General features: G+C 55.3%; 1 protein-coding gene across 14 annotated transcripts in view; it reads right to left on the bottom strand.

The window, feature by feature from the left end:
• Positions 1-21,021, bottom strand: part of CHD6 (chromodomain helicase DNA binding protein 6) — a 92,428-nt gene that overhangs the window by 5,143 nt on the left and 66,264 nt on the right. For 6 of the 14 annotated variants that reach the window (XM_039563663.1, XM_039563661.1, XM_039563662.1 and 3 more), the window contains 18 exons: positions 20,401-20,603; positions 19,792-19,994; positions 15,870-16,029; positions 15,187-15,276; positions 14,142-14,245; positions 13,407-13,536; positions 13,087-13,147; positions 12,362-12,419; positions 11,492-11,711; positions 9,274-9,482; positions 6,588-8,141; positions 5,850-5,998; positions 5,361-5,567; positions 4,264-4,710; positions 3,431-3,619; positions 1,952-2,050; positions 1,454-1,573; positions 293-397 (listed from right to left, as the gene is read on the bottom strand). In XM_039563663.1, the coding sequence (XP_039419597.1) occupies positions 293-397; positions 1,454-1,573; positions 1,952-2,050; positions 3,431-3,619; positions 4,264-4,710; positions 5,361-5,567; positions 5,850-5,998; positions 6,588-8,141; positions 9,274-9,482; positions 11,492-11,711; positions 12,362-12,419; positions 13,087-13,147; positions 13,407-13,536; positions 14,142-14,245; positions 15,187-15,276; positions 15,870-16,029; positions 19,792-19,994; positions 20,401-20,603 (4,308 nt within the window). Of the gene's footprint in view, positions 1-292; positions 398-1,453; positions 1,574-1,951; positions 2,051-2,493; positions 2,725-3,430; positions 3,620-4,263; positions 4,711-5,360; positions 5,568-5,849; positions 5,999-6,587; positions 8,142-9,273; positions 9,483-11,491; positions 11,712-12,361; positions 12,420-13,086; positions 13,148-13,406; positions 13,537-14,141; positions 14,246-15,186; positions 15,277-15,869; positions 16,030-19,791; positions 19,995-20,400; positions 20,604-21,021 lie in introns of those variants that run through there. The other 8 variants (XM_039563654.1, XM_039563656.1, XM_039563659.1 and 5 more) reach the window with 7 other exon arrangements.

The following is a 21,021-nucleotide window of genomic DNA, read 5'->3' as shown; positions in this document are numbered from 1 at the left end:
CTGCCATCCAGCTCCTAGGGGATTCCTCTTGCCCCTGCTACCCTAAGCATCCCAAGGCTCTCCAGCCAGGCGTGCTGAGCTGCTGAGCCCCGTTCCCAGGGCCTGGCCACAGAGCTGGTGGTGGCACGGCCCAACCTCCCGCTCTACCCCGGTGCTGCAGCCATCCCCTCCCACACACCCAGCCCAGGGCCTGCCTTGCAGCTCCCAGATCCTCACTGGAGAAAGGTTGTGGGGATGGGGAGGGGAAAGAAAAGATGACATGATACAGATTTCTCCAAAAGCTCTAACTTACTGAAAGCTTAACAATGTCAGCCCAGTCAGCTGCAACAGCATACTCCAAGTTTGCATCAAGCCACCTTGGCAATTCCTTCAATGCTGGTGCCGTGGCTCCCCCTAACTATAAAACACAGCAGAAGGATGACCTCTATTGCAGAGAGAGTTATGTAAAATAATACAAAAAATATGATTACACTTCCCCTAGCTTCTTGCTTTGGGCTGCAATTTGCTGGGATGTAGACTCTGGCCTTGCTACACTTGCCTTTCTGCAGGATTTGGTGCATGCCTGCTGCCTCCAGACACACAGCTCAGGGAGAAAAGGCAGGTTCAGCCTCTGTGGCCCGGCCCATTGCCCTCCCAGGTACCAGTGATGGGGACAGAGCTTCTGTAAAAGCCATATTTAGAACCAGCAAAGCCCCCAACTCACCCAGGTCTCCAAAGGCCAGCATGGGGGCAACAAAGGGGAACACAGATGTGGCTGAAACAACCTCTTTCTGCCTCACTCTTTAGTTTTGCTTTTAGATGTGATTAATGTCACATTACCTTCTGACCTAGTACAGTCCTGGGTGTGCTTAAGAACTAAATTTCAGTGGAAAGTACTGCTGAACATCCCTTCTTGTTCAGAGAGGTGAACATCAGTGCCCTGGAGATTAAACTGCAGACAAGTAAATCCAAGCTCCTTGCTCAGAAAGCAGGAAAAAGCCCTTCCAACCCTCAACCTTCCACAAGCCCAGCAGTGGGATGGGTATTGGTGTGCTCTGGCCTGCACCTCATAAGGAGGAACAAACCAAAGGATATTTGCATGGCAATGTTACAATTTGTGGCATATTGCAATGAATTCAAGGGGTACAATCAAATCCAGGATGGGAAGCACATTGACAGGGCTGTGCTGAGGGTGGCCTTAAAGCCAAAGGCTGTACCCCATTGCCTCTGAGGGGTCTGTCCCTTGCAAGGGACGACACTCCCACATCCCTTACTTCACACAGACAGTCACTTATTTCACAGGTCTGCATGTCCTTGGGCACACGTGTCACAGGTTAATGTAGATCAGAGACCTATTCCAGACTTTTGTCTCATCCATAGGCTTCTCTGGATTAAATCTCCCCCCAGGCAAGCTCAAGCTCTGCTAAGCAATTTGGGACACTGAGGGCAGAGCACAGAAGAGGCCTTCGCTTACCCGCCGTCCGGTACCCTTATGTACCACCGGCACCCGCTCCTCTCCAGTCAGAGAGCTAATGTCCAGTTTGTTGGGGTCCTTGCAGCGCTGCCTCCTCTGCTTGGGCTTGTCTGAAAAATTCTGGAGTGCAAACAAGACAATGTTAATGAGACTAGATGGCTTAATGAGCCTGGCTGGCTACAAGCCCTGCAGAAGAGCAGCATGGATGGGCTCCCGAGGGACAGGGAATCCCTGAAGGCTGGGGCAGGAGCAGCACCAGCAGCACAAACTGGTCCCTGCCACAGGACCAGCTCTCAAATGAGCAAAACTGATTTTTGTAGGTATAAAGGGGTCTCCAGTGTACCCCACTTAGAGTGCTCTAGTCCTAACTCCCCTCCACTCCTGATTCTGCAGGTTCTTATACATGCATCTGTAAACAGGACACTGCATACAGCCAGTAGAGAGAACAGGTCTGTGTGTGCCACTTGTGTCACTCTCATACAGCCACCTGCTTCTCACCAGCTCAGCTGTGCTGTGTTTCCTTCCTCTTTCAGCTGTTCCCAGCACAGAGATGCTGCACCATGTTTCTCTGGGATCAGAGCCCTCCGGAACTGCAACCTACCAAGATACAGCCAAGTCATTGTACACCCACTGCATGCACCGAGCCCCACAGTCAATGTGCCTGCAAGGATGGAGCATTATAATGAACAACTCGGATAGCTCAGATTCCTGAGAGTCAGAAAAAGACCCTGAGTGCAGTTCATGCTTTGAGCTGAGCTACTGCAGTACCCCAAAGCCACTCTCAATCCATCCTACCCAGAGAGAAGAGATCCTGCAGGGCTGGCCTGGGGCACTGGGGGCTTGCTGGGGGCAAGAGCTTCACCAGAGGCATGGTCAGACTGGGCAAGTTCCAGTACCTCCCTGGAAGGCAAGGGTGTTGGGAAGGAGTGGGAAGGTACCTCCACATCTGCTCCACCATCTGACTGCTCCTGGGAGTCTGGTCCTGGGCACACAGCTGGATGTTTCTCTGGACTTTGAACAGCAAAGACCATCCTGCTGAGCAAATGTTGGGCTCCTCACCTCTCATCTCTAAGAAGCTTCAAAACACTAATGTCTTGCCTGTACTCCAAGCTCCAGGAAATCCCCGCCTCAGGCGCATGATCCTCCAGGACCACAATGCAGAGTCTTTTCTGTTTTACCACCACATTTCTTCCTGCTCTGTTTCATGGCCTGTGCTCTGCCTACTACATGGTCTAACAGGCTAAATAAGCTGAAACCAGGAGCAAACCGACCTGTGAAACCAAGAGGTGGAGGTTTATGAGACAGCAGGAAGCATCAGAAAGACTGTGCACCCCACGCTGAGCCACTGCTTTCTGAGAGCACCCACGGCCACACAGACACCATGGGGTGTGCAGAGCCTGTCAGCCTCCAACACAGTCCACTGGGCTGGCTCCTAAAGAGAGGATGTTTCCTCTTGCCTGGGAACCTTATTTAGTACAACACCACTGCCTAAAATGACCCCAGGTGAAAAAGAACAACATAGACCTTGAGCACCTGAAATCCCTTTTCTCATTTCTGTCCCCGTCCCTGGCACTTCTGGGAGACTTTGTGCATTGGGCAGATGGATGCACTGCAGCTGGAGAACTGACCTTGGGCAACAGGGCTCAGCTCCTGGAGGATGCCAGACAGGTCCATGCCCAGGGTGCCCTGGAGGGTAGTGACAGTCCCCTGCCTGGGCATGTTTGTGTTCTGGGGGGAAAGGAGAGGAGTTCTCCAGCAGCAAGTGCCTTTTGTTGCTGTCCAGGGGAATAGTGCTCACCTCTTAAACATGTCATGAATCCCTGAACAGCCCCAAAGAACACCACAAACCATGTCACAAGGAAAAACCTAACACAAAGGACAACACACAAGGCAGGTGCACACACACACACACACACAAACACACACAAACACACACACACACACACAAACACACGTGCCACTGAAGGCCACCCTTACTGTGCCAAAGCTGGGAACGTCGAGTGTGTAGTCAGACTGCTGCCGGAGCCAGTCGAGGAGACTCTTATTTGGGACAGCCTTCTCTTGGCTGCCTGCAGCTGGGACTGGCTGTGGAGCTGAGGTAGCAGCAACCGGCCCGTCAGGGAGAGGACTGTTCTGAGGGGGCTGTGGCTGGTCTTCCTGAACATCCTGCCATGGAGGGAGGAGCAGGGAGAGGCCATCAGCAGTGTGCAGGGATGCATGTGCACCTCAAGAAGCACAGCTCCCAAAGCAGGTCATCTGCTCACATCATACAGATTAATCCACACACTCCCACTGCCTCTTCCTTAAACCACCACCCACCACCACATTACATTTCCACTCCATCCCCAGCACTGGTGGTAGGGAGGGCAGAGTGCTGGGAGATGCTTCTGAACTCACATGGAAACACTCTAATCACCAGGAAGACCAACTTCCCCTCAGATCACTCCTAAAAGTGGTCTAGGGGCGCTGGTCTTGCTCCATTCTTTGAGTGGATCCCACGTTAGAAGGAGAAAGGGTGCAGTAGGATCTTGTCTTTCTCATCTTCCCTAAACATAAATATTCCCTGAGGTGGGCCAGCTGCTTTTGATTATGCTTAGCAGGATTCAAACACTCCAGAGTGCTGTAAACCAGAGGGATAACTTCCCTTCCTCCCTTTAGTATCTGCTCTGCCTGGTCCTGCACAAACGAAGCTGTCTTGGAGGAAGCTGCGCAGCGTCACGGGCAGCAGAGCTTGGAGGGGAGAGCTGGGCCATGAAACAAACTGTGCTGATTCCATGGGGTCCGTGTGAAAGGAGGGAGCATCAACCCACCTGCAGCCTGTTTGGAAGAGGCCTCTCCTTCAAGAAGATGAGGTCCATCCCTTCGACATTTTTCCTCCTGCCCCGTCTCCTTCTCATGGCAGCATCGTCTCTTCGGAGGCTGCCGTTTACAATCTGTCCAGTGACAGGATGGATTAACCCCGCCTGTAGGATGCCAGACAAGTCCATGCCCAGGGAGCTCTGGAGGGCATTCACGGTCCCCAATTTGGGCATGTTTGTGTTCAGGGGGAAAGGAGAGGAGTTCCCCGGGGACCCATCAGAGGCTCTGGACAAATCCACCGCTGCCTCGCGCCAGCCGTTCAGCACAATGGGTGGATGGACATGGGCTGCTGCCAGCTGCTCCAGACTCCTCTGTTTGGCATCTCTCTCCATCTCGAATTCATAGGGTCTCCTGTGCTTCCGCTCGTCTTTTGCAAAGGCAGGGCTCAGGAAACCTTCCTGTGTGTACCAAAGCCACAGAGGGTTACGGCTGCTCCTGCCCTGCCCAGGGACCACAGCTCCTCACACCAGCACTGAGCTAATGGTCAGGCTGCCCTGCCCCTCCAAGAAGCCCTGAGGGATGCCCTTTCCTTGGGCATATCACATCTCTTTCCCTGTGTGGGGATGGTGCAGGAGCACCCTCGCACACACTCAGATCTCCCAAGGTGTTTATAACCATGGCTGCTCCGCCAGCTGCTGGGGCCCCAGGCCAGCAGTTTGTCTGTCCCACGTGACTGTTGGGGACAGGGGCACTGGGACTTGGGGACTTGAAAGGGCAGTGCTCCTTGCACCCTTCCTTTGGCTTACCAGGGGGCTGTCCCCTTTTCCCTCTGACCATGTCAGGTGCTCCAGCACTGACTCTGGAAGCACCTCTAGAGCCGCAGAAGCTGTGGAGCTGCCAACAACAGCTGCCTTCCAAGGAGGGCAGCAGGGGGCTGAGAGCACGGGGAGCTCACCAGGAGCTATCAGCAGGGGACCAAGTGGCTAAAGCCATGTGTTATGCACCTCAACTGGCACCAAGGGGCCCCACTTGGGAAACTCCTGAGGACTTCTGGGCAACGTCTCACCCCAGAGCCATGAGCCTGTCACTGCCTCAGGGCCCCCCTCACCTTTTGTACCCGTGACATTAACACCCCGTTATTGAAGCTGGGATCGGTGGCTTCTGACTCGGCAAAGCTGCTCCTGCTGCCAGCGCTGCTGGCCATGGCTGGAGCTGTCAGCAGGCTCTGTGCCTCAAACTGCTGGCTGGAGGAAGGCCACTTGCCCTTCAGGATGGCATGGCAGATGTTGTCAATGCGGTTGATGATCACACGGTCCTGCAAACAGAAATGGACAGTGGCAAGCTGAAACTGGAATGACTGACTCACGTATGACAGCTCAGGATTAAAGTTGAGCCCAGCCCAGGTGATCTCAGCACGGCAGGAAACTATTTTGGGGGCAAGCATCTCCATGGCATGGGTGCTTGGGAAGAGCACCTTGGCCTGAGCCTCCATGGGGTGTGCAGAAGAGCAGGAGGCAGAGCTGGAGCTGTGTGAGCCACTGCTGGCCAGGGCTATGCAGGAACACTTTGATACAAACCGTGTTCATTTTAACCTCACCTTAGGCCACTCAGAGAAGGAGTAAAGTGTCTTCTCCTGCAGCAGCTGGGCAATGGTTGGTGCCCGGGCATCCTGAAGATCATCAATCTCCCCAGGCAGGACAGAAGCAGAATTCTTGTTCTCTTCCTCCAAGTACTTCTCTGGACCATCTAAAAAAGCAAGGGAGTATAGAGCCCACCACCACCCTGCCTTTCTCCCTGTCTAGAGGCAGGGAGCATCACCTCACATGTTCCCACCCCAGAGCCCAGCTGGCTCCACAAAGGTCCCAAACAGTCCCCAAGAGAAGCAGCAGACTTGGATCAGGGCAGGCAGCCCAAGCTGCTCAGGAAGGACCATCACTCCCTTGAGCTGTGTTTGGGGGGCTTGAATTGCATTAGCCCCCCATCCCCGACCATTCCCAGGCGGGCAAGAAGGAGGGCATATGCTTTTCCAAAGGGAGCTGATCAACAGGCAGTGCCTGTGCCAGAAAGGGAAAGGCATCCTGCATTCCATGGCATGGTCTTAGCAGAAGGGCTACTGGGGCTCAGAGTGGAGAGTTTTGGTCAGCCCTGCTGGCAAATACAGCCCCCAACACTTTTTGCCCCCAGTTGCAGCAGCTAAAGGGACCTCAGCTCCTACAGATGGGAGGCCACTCCACGGGCTGGCCAGCCCCAAGGTTTGGCTCTGCAGGGAGGACAGCAGGTCCCTCCCACCACAGCCAGAGGTGAGTGTAACCTGAGGGAGCTCTCAGGACCCTACCTTTGCTCTGGTTGCTGCTGGCTTTCTCCCCGTCATCTCTGTTGTCACACTTTTCTTGCTTTATGCCCTGAGGCTCAGGGTGTGGGGCCTCTGTGCAGCCTGTCTGCCCCTCAGCGGCTTGGCCCAAGGGCTCCCCCCTGACACACAGGGGTTCTGCCCCCTGAGGCCCCCCCTGAGGCAGAGGTGTGGGCAAGCTGAAGGGCTGGCTCTGAGCCTGGCCTGGTGAGTGCTGACGGGTGCTCTCCTCATTCGAGCCACAGTCCTCCCTGCCCTCTGCGCAGGGCTCCCCCAGCCCCAGGGACTCCCTCTCGCCATTCACGTCTTCTGGGCAAGTGTCCTCGGGTGTGGGGAGACCAGAGCTCTGCTCCTCACCCCCCAGTTCATGAGCCTCGGGGCCACAATCAGCCCTGGTCCTGGGACCATTCAAGCCTTCCACCGTATCTGCTGCTGTCTCAGAGTTATCATCATCCTCTTCTTCCTCTTCATCTTCCTCGCTGTGGCTCTGACTTGGCCCTGACTTTGCCTCCATTCCTTTCTCCTGCAGCAGACTGATGAACCTCTGCTCAGGAGGAACCTTTAGTTCATAGTTATGGAGACTGGGACTGTAGAGCCCCACACTTAGGACCCTTTCCATGGTGCCATGCTCAGGCAGCCCTGCTGCCGGGCTGGCAAGTGCTCCTTTCTGTTCCAAGCCTTTGCCGAGCTTGGCTGCGGCACTCTGTGAAGGGTTGCTCCCAGGGGTAGAAGGTGAAGGCTCAGCTTCCTCATTCTGACTGTCCATTCGGTCAGAGCACACCTGCAAACCCTCTAGGAAGGGAGCCTCTCTCATGGCATCTGCATCGCAGCTGGATGGATCCTCATCCCCCTCCAGCTTGCCCTCGGAGAGTTTGGCAACGCTGCTTCCAACATCTGTGCAGTTTGGGCTGTCCCTGGCGAGGGAGCTCTGCTCACTGGGACAGGCCTTCTCATCGTACATCATGCACACCAATGAGTCTGGCAGCGAGCTCTCGTCGTAGGTACTGGAAATGATGTCCCGGACTTCGGACATGAATGTTTCACAGTTTGTGTCCGCTGGGCTGCCCCCAGCCTGGGACATGGTGCTGTCCACGGTTTCTAGCTTGATCTGACTCTCAGCTTCATTCTCCAGGGTTTCACAGGTCTGGTCCATCTGGCTGTACAGGGGGGAACTGTAGAGTTTGGAGTTAGACTGGTAAAGGCAGCACAGGGTTTCTGGGCCTGGGAGCCCCGTTCTTTTATGCTGGGCATAGTTTCTGTATGCATCTAAAAAAGACAGCTGGGGGTCATTCATGATGTAGTAGTCAGTGCGGTTCAGGCCGTGCTTGGCGGTGCCGATCAGCAGGTCCCGGTCGTGTTTGCCACACTCCCACCACACGGGCAGGTAGAGGCTGGGCCGGCACAGCTTGAGGCGCTCGTGGAGCTGGGGGCACTTGAGCACCTGCTCGCGCACCTTCCGCAGCAGCTCGATGCGGTACAGGGTCCTGGCAGCACGCTCCTCTGTGATGGGCTCCACGTAGATGTCAGGGTCTGGAGGACCTACAGCAGGGACAGCAAAGCCAAGGACACATTATTTGGGTTGGCAGGAGTTCCTCAGAGGCACTGATGAGCAAGCTGAGTTTTAACCCTTGCTCAGACTGCAGGTGAGGTGGGGCCAGTGCTTGTAGCCACTGTTAAGGCCTCTTCTTCCAGTCTCAGTACCTTCCAGTCATATCCCACCAAATGGTCATGGGGAGTAACACCCCCTGACTTGAGCAGCTGGATCAAGAGTGGCACCAGCTGCAGAGGATTTCAGAGTCTTGTCTGAGCTCTGCTCCATCATCAGCAGCAGTGCTGGAGCTGCCTGGACTTTCAGGTGGAGCAGCTCCTGGCGCTCTGAGCCTCCGGCAGCCCTTCAGCCCATTGTCAGGGAAGGGCAGCTCGTCCAGCTCTTCTGATGAGGAACACCTACCTAAGGCACAACACACACACACAAGGAACTGTGCCTAAGACCAGACTCCATGACAGATCTGAAGCAAATGTTTTCTGCTGCTGTTGGAAACAAATCACTTTGTGCTTAAATAGCCTCCAAGCAGCTTTTCATCTGTCATGTCCTGTCTGGTGCCAATGCAGACCTCTGCAGAGTATTCGAAGAAAGCGGATGCCCTTGGTGTTGGCCAGGCTTCCTGAGCCTCCTGCAGCAGATCCAGGCTCCATTTACCCTGCAGCAGAGCTCCACAGTCAGCGCAGGCATATATGGAGTGGACTCTGTACAATGGCAGCAGACAGATGCCCAATGAGCAACAATCCAGCTCACCCAAACAACCCCCAGCTCCAGCATGGAACTGTGCTTTGCGTGCGCTGCTTCTCTACTTGTCTCTCAAATACAGAGGTTGCTGTCTTGGATAAAATTGGTTGTGATTTCCTGTGAGAACTCCAAGAGATCTGTGAGAGCAGGGGCTGCAGTCCATGGGGCTGCTCTACCCTCCCACTGTACTGGGGAGGCACTAAATGGCGGAGACAAGGCAGCCAGAAATGCAGGACTGCTGCAAGCCCACAGCCTGCCTGGCATCTCGCTGCTTCCAACTGTCTCTGAAGATCCTCCCTTGCTCTCCTGCTCCATGAGAGCAGCGGGATCCCTTCTACATGGACCTACTATTACCCCTCCATAGGCCATGCAATTTCCACTCACCATCCTCTTTCCACAGAGGGAGACCACAAACATTCTTGCACATGGCTACAAAGCTGTAGAAGTACTTCTCCAGGCTCTCATCTGTCTTCTTCTCCAGTCGAGAGATGGCTCGGAACTGGGCCCAGTCAAAGACCTTTTTCTCTTGGTCATAGATAACCCCAAAGGAGGAGACAGTGCGGTAGAAATCTGCCTGCTCCCTCCTGGTCCACCTGTGGAGCAGGGAGGAGACGGGAACACCACTGAGACATGTTCTGGGCTCAGAGCAGGCAAGGCACCAGGCAGAGAGGCTCAGAGAGCACTGCCTAGTTACTGACCAACAGTTTTGAGGGAGGTGTCAGGAGCAGCACACTGGGGAGACCACCTCAGCCCAAGACGCTCTGCCCTCTGGTGCACAGGGAGGAGGAGCAGAGGCCACGGGCCCTCTGGCTCTCAGCTCATTTTTTCAAACCTTCTTGGCTGTTCTAATAAACCCGAGTGCAGCTCTGGGCTGTGCTGCCAACAGGGTGCAGGCTCCAGCAGCTTCTGTGGAGGCACAAACCTATCCCCCATCTACTCCCTTCCTGCCACATCAAGCTGTTTCACCCCCACGGAAAGGTCAGTTCTCCGTACCAGGAATTACACAGGAAGGATATGCAGATACAGTTCTCATCCAGCCTCTTGCAGAAGGAAACTGGGACTGGGGCTTGCTGCTGTAAGGGTCCCAGTAACAAACACAGTAACAAACACCACCCACCTTACTGACTCCTGTGGACTCCTGGGTGTCACCCCCTCCCCACCAAAGGAGAGTGGCAGTGGTGATGGAGGAGTTCAGTTACAGCGCTCTTAGAACACAACTTTCATGCTGGCTTGGACCCTCTGAGCTTCCACCTTGTGGGGACCTCTCAAAGGACAGAGATGGTGAAGTGTCCTGGGCAAATACAGCCCAGGCAGAGCCCAGAGAAACAGCCCCAGAGAACAGATCCGGGTGCACGCAGCAGGGCAAGGACAGAAAAAGGGGAGCACTGAGGCCTGAAGAAAACTTCCAGTCAAATCTCAGCTCCTCTGAATTGCAGCTCTGAGCCAGTATCAGCAAGCAGCTGAGACATGTCAAGGGAAAGTAGACGGGGTAACAGCACCCACAGCACTCTCCAACTGCCTGAAGTACACCTGGGACAGCACTGCAACCCCTGTTCCCAGGGCCTGCAGTCATGTTCCATTTCAAAAATGAGAATAACAAGAAGAAAGTTAATGAATATATTAATGATCCAAGTCAAAGAGCCCAATGGTGAATTTATCAAAAGGCCTCAAATTAAAGGCTGGCAGAAAACTCCCGTAAGGCGATCTCCCCTACAAAACGTCCAGAGAATTAAGGAGCAGGAGATACCAGGCTGCTGTGATGTCCACAGCACAACCACTCAAGCCCCCACCTCGAAAAGGGGATGGTACGACTGGAAGAAGTCCAGAGAAAGAGGAAAGGGAAGGTGAGCTTGAGCAGCTTCTACACAAGGAGGCCAAGAATAGAGCACAAGGCAGCACACATACCATGTGGTTACGTGGGGTCCTGCTGCTGGGACAGGTTCACAGGAGGCAAAACCATTGAGGGCTGGTGACCACAGAGAGTCCCAGTCCCAGGGTGGCACGGGAGACTGGCAGAGATGGCAGCAGCATCACCCTGTGCACAGCCTCCCATGGCTGCAGAGAGCCACTCAGGGTGCCAAAACAGTCCCACCACCCTCCCACTTACTGGGACACAAATGAAATGGGAGCACAGCACAACCAGGATATGTCACCACTGGGCTCCTGAGCAGGAGGAAAAGTGAGTGGTGTGAGAGCCACAGGGATTGGAAATGCACTGCTCGTGGGCTGCAACAGCGCTCATCTGTCACCCTCATCCACGGTGTGTCCCAAGGACACAACTCTGCTCTGCTGAGGCTGACCCCTGGCCCAGCAGACACTGGATTTGACCCTGAAGTGCTGTCCCCTCACCTCCTTTCAGTATCACCATCTGCCACCCATGAACTCCAGTTTGCAGTGGAGGCTGCTCCCTGGCTGGGCTGGCTGCTGGAGCAGCAAGGCTCCCATGACTCAGAGCACGTTCCCTGTCCAGCAAGGACCCATGTGACTCCATGCCCTGGGCAGCTGGCTGCACACACAGCTCTGGTGACATTTACCTGGGTCAATTCCAGGGGCCAAGGAATTGGCCTAAATCAGCTTTGTAAAGGCTCCTCTGCTGCATTACCTTTTCTGCATTTCTTTGTTCACCGAGTCCATCTCAGAGGCTCTCCGGAACATCTCATCCTGCAGCCAGTAGCCATGGTTACCAGGCACCAGCATCTCGGCACGGGGAGGCAGCTCCTTGCGGTTGCAGCGCTGGTAGACGGTGACGAGTCGCCGCAGTCTGGCCGTGAGAGCAGAGGAGACAGGCCAGCAGGATCTGTCTGAGTCGGAGCCATCCTGGGCTTCAAACATCAACAAGGACATTAGTATTTAGCACACATGCAAAGCCACAGGTTCCCACATCCTCTGGCAAGCTCCAAGAGCTTCCTTCCACCTTCTGCCTCCCATGGGGAACATCAGGGATCACACTCATGAGTAGGGGGCCATGTGACCATCCCTGGGCCTGTTGGCTCACAGCCTCACCACGTCTTAGTTTCCTTCAGAGAGAGTCCAGAGGTTGAGATCAGGGTGGGAATGATGGCTCCAGGCCAGGCCATGCATGGGAGAAGACTGCAGCTCCCTGCTCAGCAGTGGGGCCAGCCAGCCCATGGCATGTGCCAACACTACCCACTGCAGAGAGCTGCCCATTGCAGGCAACTGGATGGATGAGAGCAGGCTAATGGCATCTAGTCACCCTGGATAGCTTTGGCTGGAATCACTCAGAACCCTGGCTGCTCTGCCACAGGGCCCATCCCTGGGTCACCCGTGACTCTGCGCATGAGGGCCCCTGCCCAGGTTGAGCTGCCTCACCCACTAACACAGGGCAGCATGTCCCTCCAGCACAGCAATGTGTTCCTCCCACCAAGCAGTGCCTGGGGTAGCACTCAGGATCGGCTGTGCCACGCCAAACCCTGGGAAGCCACGGGCCACACTGCAGGAGACACGGCCTCACCTGCCGCTGGCTCGTCCCGCTTCTCACTGGCTTCACCCACCCCAGCAGCCACGATGTCCTGCAAAAGGAAACAATCAGAGAGGGCTCAACCCCACACAGAACCCCCTGCACCCACAGCCCACCCGTCCTTGGCAGGGTGCAGGGTGGTGGGATGGGCAGGGCTGTGTGTTCAGTGCCCTCGGGCTGCAGCTGCTGGCTGTGCTCAGCATATGGGATCGGAGGTGACAGCTCAGAGAGGCCATTTCGGGCCTGGAGGGAAGGATCACCACAGTGACGAGGCTGTAGTGCCACGGCCCAGGACAGAAGCAGTGTGACAGCCTCCACTCTTCAAACAACCCCTGCAGTCTCCGGTGCTACCTCATTCCCTGCTCTTCCTCTCCCCCAAGGCCATTTCTTTTGGGACATCCCTGACTCCTCTGCCAGGGCCCCACATGGCTCTTGAAGCCAACCAAGAGTGAGAACCAGCACTCCTGGGCACCCCCAGCCCTCAATTCTCCTCAGCTCCCCACAAGGAAGATGCTGCCCAGGTCCACAAGTAACACAGAGAGGCACAGCAGAAGCTGTGTTCCAGGGAGCAGAGGGAATGCACACAGGATGTGTGGACAAGGCAGACCAGCCATGCTAGCTCCCTACTGCCCCACGGCAGAGCTGATGGAACCAAGCCTGCACAGCAGGGCAGGCTGGGCAGCCTCAGATGTGAATCTAACACTGTGACTCCCACTCACCTCCTGTTTTGACAGCCCCTCCAGCTTTTCTCCACTGCTCTCTTCTTTTTCCATGCTGCCCCTGGGTGAGAAAACAAACAGTCCCTAGTAGTGGCAGCACAGCCCCTGTGGCTGTGCCAATTCTCAGCACCAAGAAGTGAAGAATTGGTCCTCATGCCATCCGTCCACCTCGTACCAGGCACCAGCCCCCTCCTGCCCTACCCTCTGTGCTCAGGAGCACAGCCTGCTCCCTCCCACCTCCCTGTGCACAGCTCACCCCACCGCACTGCCCCAGGAGAGAGCCAGGTGGCTGCCAGAGCTCAGCTCCATCCCCTGCCCACCTTTCAGCAGCATCCTGTGCCCCGTCGCTGACGCCCTGCTCGGCAGAGAGCAGCTTCTCATCGGGCATGCCCACCTTCTCCAGGAAACACAGTGCTGGGTCCGCCCGCATGGCGTTGTACCGCTCGTAACCTGCCACACAGGTTAGGTCAGGACAGACAGACAGCACAGAGCAAGACCTGAGCCTGGTCCACGAGAACCTCCTGCTCCTGGGACACAGCTCCCCACCTGGCTCTCACTCCCTCTGTGCTGCTGTGAGAGCAATTCTCACCCCCAGAAATTCCCAACACTTTCTCAGAAGCTGCTAATGGCTCTGCAGCCCCTGGGCAGCAGGCAAAGGGAAAGGTCAGCCTTCCCATCCCACCCAGCAGCAGCACAGCCTCCACGAAGGGTGCAGCTGCAGCAAACAGCCTTGTGTCTCCTGGAAACAGCATGGGGACTCCATGACGAGGCCAAGAAAAGATCTGTGCCTCTCTCCTCACCCTCACACAGCAACTGCACACTGCTCCTGGCAAAACAGAGTCTACCACGAGAGCCAGCATGGCCACCCTGGGCACGGCGGGGTGCCTGTTCCCTGCCCGAACATGCTGCTGGTACCTGTGGAGAGCTCTCCTGGCCCTGTGTGGCTGTGGAGCACAGCCACGGCTCTGTCCCTTGCACTGACATGACGTCCCCTCCAGTACCAGAGGTACTCATTCCCTCACACACCAGCACCCACCAGACAGCTGGGTACACACCGTGCTTGAAGACACCGATGAGCAGGGATTTATCGGCTTCGGCATTCCACCAGTCCACTGGGATCTCCACGTAGTCAATGTCAGGCAGCAGCACATCCAGCTCCCTGAGGCAGACATGGTATGAACGCCCCTCTCCCAGCCTCGCCAGATACGGAGGGGCACTGGGCACTGCTCAGAAGGGACAGGAGGAGGCAGGAGCCACCGCTCGCTGGCTTGGGGACAGCTAATGAACACTAGCCTGGGCCCCGCCATAACATGGATACACATCTCCCTGGGGTCAGAGCTGGAGTCTTGGTTCCACCACTACCTGCTGCCCTCCTGCTCCTCTTTCTCCAGGGCAGTGGGTGCCCCCAGCCTCTCTCCCCTCTCACCCAAGCAACACCAGAGGACTGAAGATCCCATCTGACCTGAACAGCATCTCTAGGGGTAAAACATTTCACACCTACCAACCCCAAAAGAATGGTGTCTCCCCACACAGACTGGTGCTGATAGAGCTGTGCTGGGGAAGGCAGCAGGCCCTACTTGGGGAAATTAAGCTTTAAGCTCAGCACATCAAACTCCTCTGAGAGCACTGAGAGCTGAGTCTTTGCAGAAAGGTCAGGAGCTGGCAAGCTGCAGGCTCAGTGCCATTACAGAGCCTGTGGGTTCCACTGTTCCCAGTGCTGGGAGGGACTGCAGGCCGCAGTGATGGGGCACACTCTGCTCTGAGGCCTGGTCCTGAGACTGGGAGCAGTCTCTGTGGACCCCCACTTTGGATAAGGGCCCATTTGTCAAGCAGCACACAGAATCATTTTCCTGCAGGGTGTCCCCACAAGTCCCCACTGCCCCCAGGCTGGTGCTACAGTCTCAGAGCTGCCTCAGCAGGGCTGCCATGGCTGCAGTCTCTGTACAGGCAGAGTGGCTGCCTGAGGGTGAAGTTTTGCCTGAGGAAGACCTGAGGTCTGATTCATCTGGAGCTGTAGAGAGCCCAGATGTGGCTGGGTCAGATACCCGTGGCAGTGCTCGAGCCCGAGAAGCCGGCGGGGGTTCACCGTTAGGTCCCTACCTGGCGGGGGTCCCCTCAAAGGCTTTATCCGCAGCCTCCCCCAGCACTTCAGCCTTCAGGTAGTAGAGCATTCGCACCCGCAGCAGAACCCTGTCCCGGGCGGCAGAGAGGTCAGCAAGGCCAGCGGAACCTGCTTGACACCATGTTATCCCACGTGGAAGGACCCCCTTCCTCTAAGCAGGATGGGCAGCGACTATGCAGTGCCATGCCACACTGCCCAGCCCTGTGACCCACTGGCTGGAGGGTCGCTGCTCAGGACATGGCTGCCACGAGCTGGAGGGGAATCTGAGGGTGGTCCAGCAGTGGAAGCACAGTGATCCTGCGTGGGCTGTGAGCCCTTCACAGCTCCCTCCCACCCTCCCAACACTAAAGGCCCTTAGCCCACTGTCTCCATGAGCACGTGGGCTCCCACAAGGGGGAATGGTTTTAAACTAAAAGAGGAAAGATTTAGATTTAGATTAGACGTTAGGAAGAAATTCTTCACTCAGAGGGTGGTGAGGCCCTGGCACAGGTTGCCAGAGAAGCTGTGGCTGCCCCATCCCTGGAAGTGTTCAAGTACAGGTAGGACAGGGCTTGGAGCAGCCTGGGAAGTGGAAGGTATTCCTGCCCTTGGCCAGGTAGTGTAAAAAGATGTTCCTTAAGGCTCCTTCCAACCCAAACCACTCCATGATTCTATGACTCACTTGTTGCAGTGCTGTTTGAGGTGCTTCTTGTAGCTGTCATCATGGAGCACCACCTCGGGGTTGCAGGTGGCGAGCCAGTCGGCATTCTTTATCTCAGGAAGCAGCATCTGGTTCTTTGTCTTCTTCCCCTTCCTGCCTCTGGGCACCGGTGCTGACAAGCCTGTAACAGCGAGTGGCATCCAGTGAGCACCACAGGCATGGCCTGGCACTGCCACCAGTGCTGGGAGGAGCGGGACAGCAGAGCAGGGAGCTGGAAGAGCCCATGCAGAGCTCCCAGCTGCAGCCTGGAGAACCAAGGAGGGGAAGTGCACGGGGCAAACACAGAGCATGGAAGAGTCCATCCCTGTGAAAAACTTGGGAATCACCACAGAAACTGAACTGCTGTGCGTTCTCAGTGCAATGCTGAGCCCTGTTGCAGAATTATTGAGGGATCAGGGGCATGGATCATTGATAGAATTATGGGATCAATAAAAGAACTATACAAGCAATAGGCCTGGAAGCAAAAGGCCTGTGTGTGAGAAAAACTCTCCATGAGAAAATCCCTGTGTGACAGGGCTGGGAACAAAGAGGGAGTTTGAAGATTTGCAGCTGTTCAGATAAGACCCGGAGAAGGAGAGGTAAACTCTGAATTCTTTTAATCATAACATAACTGTAGAAGCTTGCCAATGTAAGTCCAATTATGTAGAAGTAGAAATTCGCCTTGATAAGTTTTAAGCCACTTAAGAGTTAACAAGCTGGTATACTATACAAGTGCCTTTGGATTGCTAATAAACGGAGTTTTGCTCTTATCAACCATATTGGCTGGTCTGCGAGTTTCTCCCTCCCGCCGGAGCCCAGGCCTCTCTTCTTTTTACAATTCCAACAGAGCCCAAATGATAACATGGCCCCTCGATGTATAAAACTATCACACAGAAGGGATGAAGCATGGAAGGGACCTTGGTCCTGGGCACAGCACTTGGAGACTTACTTAGGCACTGCAGCCACCTCTGAAGGTCACTCTATGGGGACAGTTATTTGGGACAAGAGTTCAAACAAGAAGCTCCCAAATGATCAAAGAGCAGCAGACCTGCTGATCTGACCTGTAAGGGCTGTTTCTTATACCATGCATCTGGAGCAGGGCTGGGGGGAACTGGATTGCTGCAAGGGGGCTAAGGTACCAATGGGAAAGGGAATGCGGTCCCATCTGCCTGACAAAGATAAAACAAGATCCAGTGGCTGGAGATGAAAATTAAACACGTTTCAACCTTGAAATAGGATGTGAGTCCACAGCAGAATGTGGAAACAATTCCTGGTGGGGTCAGTGTTGTTTGGAATCTCCAGAGAGGGATAAGCTGCCCCCCTGGGCAGCTGCTCTTGAGGTAGGAACTGCAGACATGAAGGGGAAAGGATGCCTGAGCAGTCCCACCCCATCTGTCTGGTCTTGTGACACCAGTGAAGAAGAGAAAGCATCACCATGTCATCAACTCCTGCATAAAGTCTGCAGCTCCATGACAGGACAAGGGCTGTGACCCAGGTGGCTGCTGGAGGCCTGCCGTAGGCACCAGGCCTCCTGTCCCCAGCACCAAACTGGCCTGATGAACTCTGGGCAAATGCTGCTTCCTCAGCAGCTTGGCCTGTTCCAGGATGAAAGGCAGGATGGTGCTGGATCAGAGCAGAGCTCTGAGTCAGACTGTCTGGGTGCTGTGCTCACCCCTCGTGATCACATGGATGTGGGACTGAGAAGAGCTCCAGGATGCCCTAGCAAGGGCTGACGGTTGCTGCTGCTCTCTGCCCATCAGGGATGGAGCACAACCTGCCTGGTCAGCTCTCTGCAGACACAAGTGGTACCTGAGGCTGCCTGGGGAGCCACAGCAGTTACTGCTGGAGGACTTCCTGACTGAGGAAGGAGCACTGCTCTGCACTGCAGTGTTCTGCTTGTTCTGCTCTCCTCCAGCTCCTGACGTCAGGCTGAGATGCTGTTGCTCCTCTGGCCCAGAGGTTTCACAGGTGGGAAAAGCCATTCTAAAGAGTTGATGGAGAAGCTCCTGGTCGCTTTGCTGGTCAATATTCAGTGCTCTTGCACTAAAGCAATCCTGATCCTCCACTGAAACCGTGGCTTGTTTGTTACTTGGCATTATCTAAATGAAGCCCACTCATACCAGTCAATTTGTTTCTGACTCTTGCTCTGCTCCCCACAGGACTCTCGAGCCCACTCCCAGATGCTCTCAGGGCAGGGTTGTGTGGCAAGAGCAGGAAGGAGCACTGTCAAAGTGACTCCCATTGAAGGAGATGACTGGAATAACTTAAGGCAGCCACCGAAGGCCACATCCTTGGACTTCACCCTGCAAAAGCTAGCTGGACACTTCCAGGCAAAATGAAATGATGATGTTGGGTTTTAAGCACCAACTAAGACGCACCTGGTGCTCAGAAGCATCACCACTCCAGATCAGCCTTCCCTGTGCTCTACCACTTGGGAACAGAAGCCCCAGATTTCAGCCAGGCTCCCTGATGTCAAAAGCAGTCTGGAGAGTTCCAGCCCCCTCACTACTCACCTTGTGCCACAGATCACAAGTACAGAACAAGCAGCATATGGCTGCTGGGCTCTGACTCCCTGAGGGACACTGTGGCCTCCCCCAGTCCCACTCACCTGTCCTGAGAGCCACAGGCACTGTGCTGCAAGGTCAGCCAGAGCCCTCTGGCACAGCAGGCAGTGACCATATGTCCCAGGCCACAAGCCTCAGCAGAGCCAGGGAGCCAGCAGCCACTCTGTGCTCACAGACGAAGACAAAGGCCCCATGGCTGCCTCATTTGCAGGGTGGGCTCTATGGCTGCCCCAGCCCCAGGGGAGCCTACAGAGAGCAGCCACTGTGCCGCAGGTGGGGAGGCCAATCTGCAGTGTCCACCACTGAGGCAGAGCCAGAGCCAGAGCCAGAGGGAAAGCAGGGCTGGAGAGCCTCTGGGTGACCTGTCTGAAGCGGAGGATACACTGGGAACTTCTACACAACAGAATACAGACACCTCTAGACAACAGATGCAATTACAGATCTGACATGTGGTGTGACACATGAACCTCACACACACTGCCTCTGAGTAGAGAGAGCACAACCAGGCCTAGGACAAGGGTCTTGCTACACAAAGTGAGAGAAGGCAGCATCACCTGGGGAGCACTCTGCACTGCACAAGTCTCAGCACAAACCAACACTGCACCTCCACCCATCAGGGCAGGCACTGCAGATCAGTAAGTCTGGGACAAGCACCATCATGAGGGGAAACAAAAGCTGGAAATCACAAAATCACAGAATATTCTGAGTTTGAAGGGACCCACAAGGATCATTGAGTCCAACTCTAAAGTGAATGGCCCATATGGGGATCAAACTCACAACATTGGTGTGAGATGGATGCTCAGCTGCACCACCAGCTTTCCCTGGTGCCACTGCCTGCGCTGCCATGCTGCCCGAAGGCACAGGCAGGGTCCTGCATCACGTCCATGCTGTGCCCTGTGAGGCCCTGAGGAGCAGCCTGAGGCATTTTCATGCTCTGAGTGGAATCAGCACCCTCATCCCTATCACACCCAACGTGTTCATATGGTCACTGGTGCTCACGAGCTCACTGCCCAGCGTCTCCCTGCACAGGGGAACCGCGACAGTATTCACAGGCCAGAGAAGACTTAGCAGCACTGCTCTGCTCCCACCACAAGGCTCCCTCTGCACTGAAAGCCAGAAAACAGCCTCCCCGACTCAGCCAGCCCCTACAGCTGGCTCTGAGGGTCAGTGTGGAGGTCAGCTTCGTGGAAGCCCCTTTCTCTGTGCAGAGAGAATTGCAGTGCTCAAGCACAAACACTTGCAGACTGTTTCTGTCAGCTCTGCTTTAAATTCTGCAGCCTCAGTCCCAAAGGCTGGCACAGGGCAATGGGTACAGATGCAATGGCAGAGAGAACACGCAATACCTGAGTGATTCTGCAGAGCCTGGTTCTGGCCGTCCTTCGTTGGCGTGATGAGATCCCAGATAAAACTCTTAATCTTCTCATCTCCCTTGTAGTGTTTGACGCAATACACCAGCAAGGCCCGACAAATCATCTCCATGTCCTTTTCATTCAGGTGCCACTTGAACCGCCCATGGGTCAGGATATCTTTCCAGCGTCCCCAGCTGAAACAGCAGGAACACAGAGTAAACATTCCTGTGCAATTAGAGACCTTGCTGGCACCTCTCTCCAGGAGCTCCTGTGGGGGCACAGCCCTGCCAGCTCCCCTGGATAGGGATGTTTTGCCCACACATTACAGGAGCAGAGAGGGAGAGAGATTTGCAGGACTGAACAGGGCAGAGGCAGGAGCAGACTCTGGAAGTGCCAACTGCCAGCTCATGCTTTGACCTCCTAACTCTCCTTCCATCCCAAACATTTGCTTAGAGCCCAGGTCCCACCAGAGAGGTCACTGCTGGAAGGAGGGAACACTGCAAGCAGGACAGACAGGAAATGGCTGGTGCAGCCAGTGGCCCACATGGGCACTGGGGCAGCTGGAGGCTGTGGCTGTGCTCTCACAAGGGTGAGACTCACCCAAATATGAGCAGGTTCTTCTCCACACGGAAGCACTCAGCCCGCAGGTACCGCCGCGTCTTCTCGTTGAATCGCCGCGAGCGTGTGGGCCGCTCGTCCGAGTCACTGTCCAGCTCAGAGAACTCCATCAGCTCATCCTCTTCGAAGGAATTGTAGTGTTTGGTTTGCTTCCGCACCCGGGGTCTGTCGATGACCAGGCTCTCCTGTGACAGACAGAGCAGAGAACGTTCTTAGGTACAGGCAGAAACACTTATATGTGTTCTTCTGCACACCCAGGCTCTGCTCAGCCTCTGGCTCCTGGCTTGCCAGTCCTGTGGCTGACCATCACCTTCCCACTAGGATACCTGTGTGCAGTTCTGCCTGCACAAATGACAACTCCTGGCCAGCACAAAATTCAGCCTGATTGACGACAGTCCCTCTGTGTCCAAACTGCTGACAGCCAGCAGCTGACTCAGCTCTGAGTCACTCCTAGCCCTCTCTGCACTGTCTGTGCCAAGTGCTGCGCTGAAGGCAGTGTAATCTCTGTGTCAGGGGGACAGGTGGGCTGGAACAGGAAAGGCAGCTTCCAACAAGGTGCAGGAGGGAGCAATATGACATTAAATATCATGTACCTGTCCCCTC

The sequence above is a fragment of the Corvus cornix genome, chromosome 20 (assembly GCF_000738735.6).
Source record: "Corvus cornix cornix isolate S_Up_H32 chromosome 20, ASM73873v5, whole genome shotgun sequence".
NCBI classification, from domain to species: domain Eukaryota; kingdom Metazoa; phylum Chordata; class Aves; order Passeriformes; family Corvidae; genus Corvus; species Corvus cornix.
The sequence above is the reverse complement of the archived record's forward strand: the minus strand, read 5'-3'. Positions and strand labels throughout refer to the sequence as shown.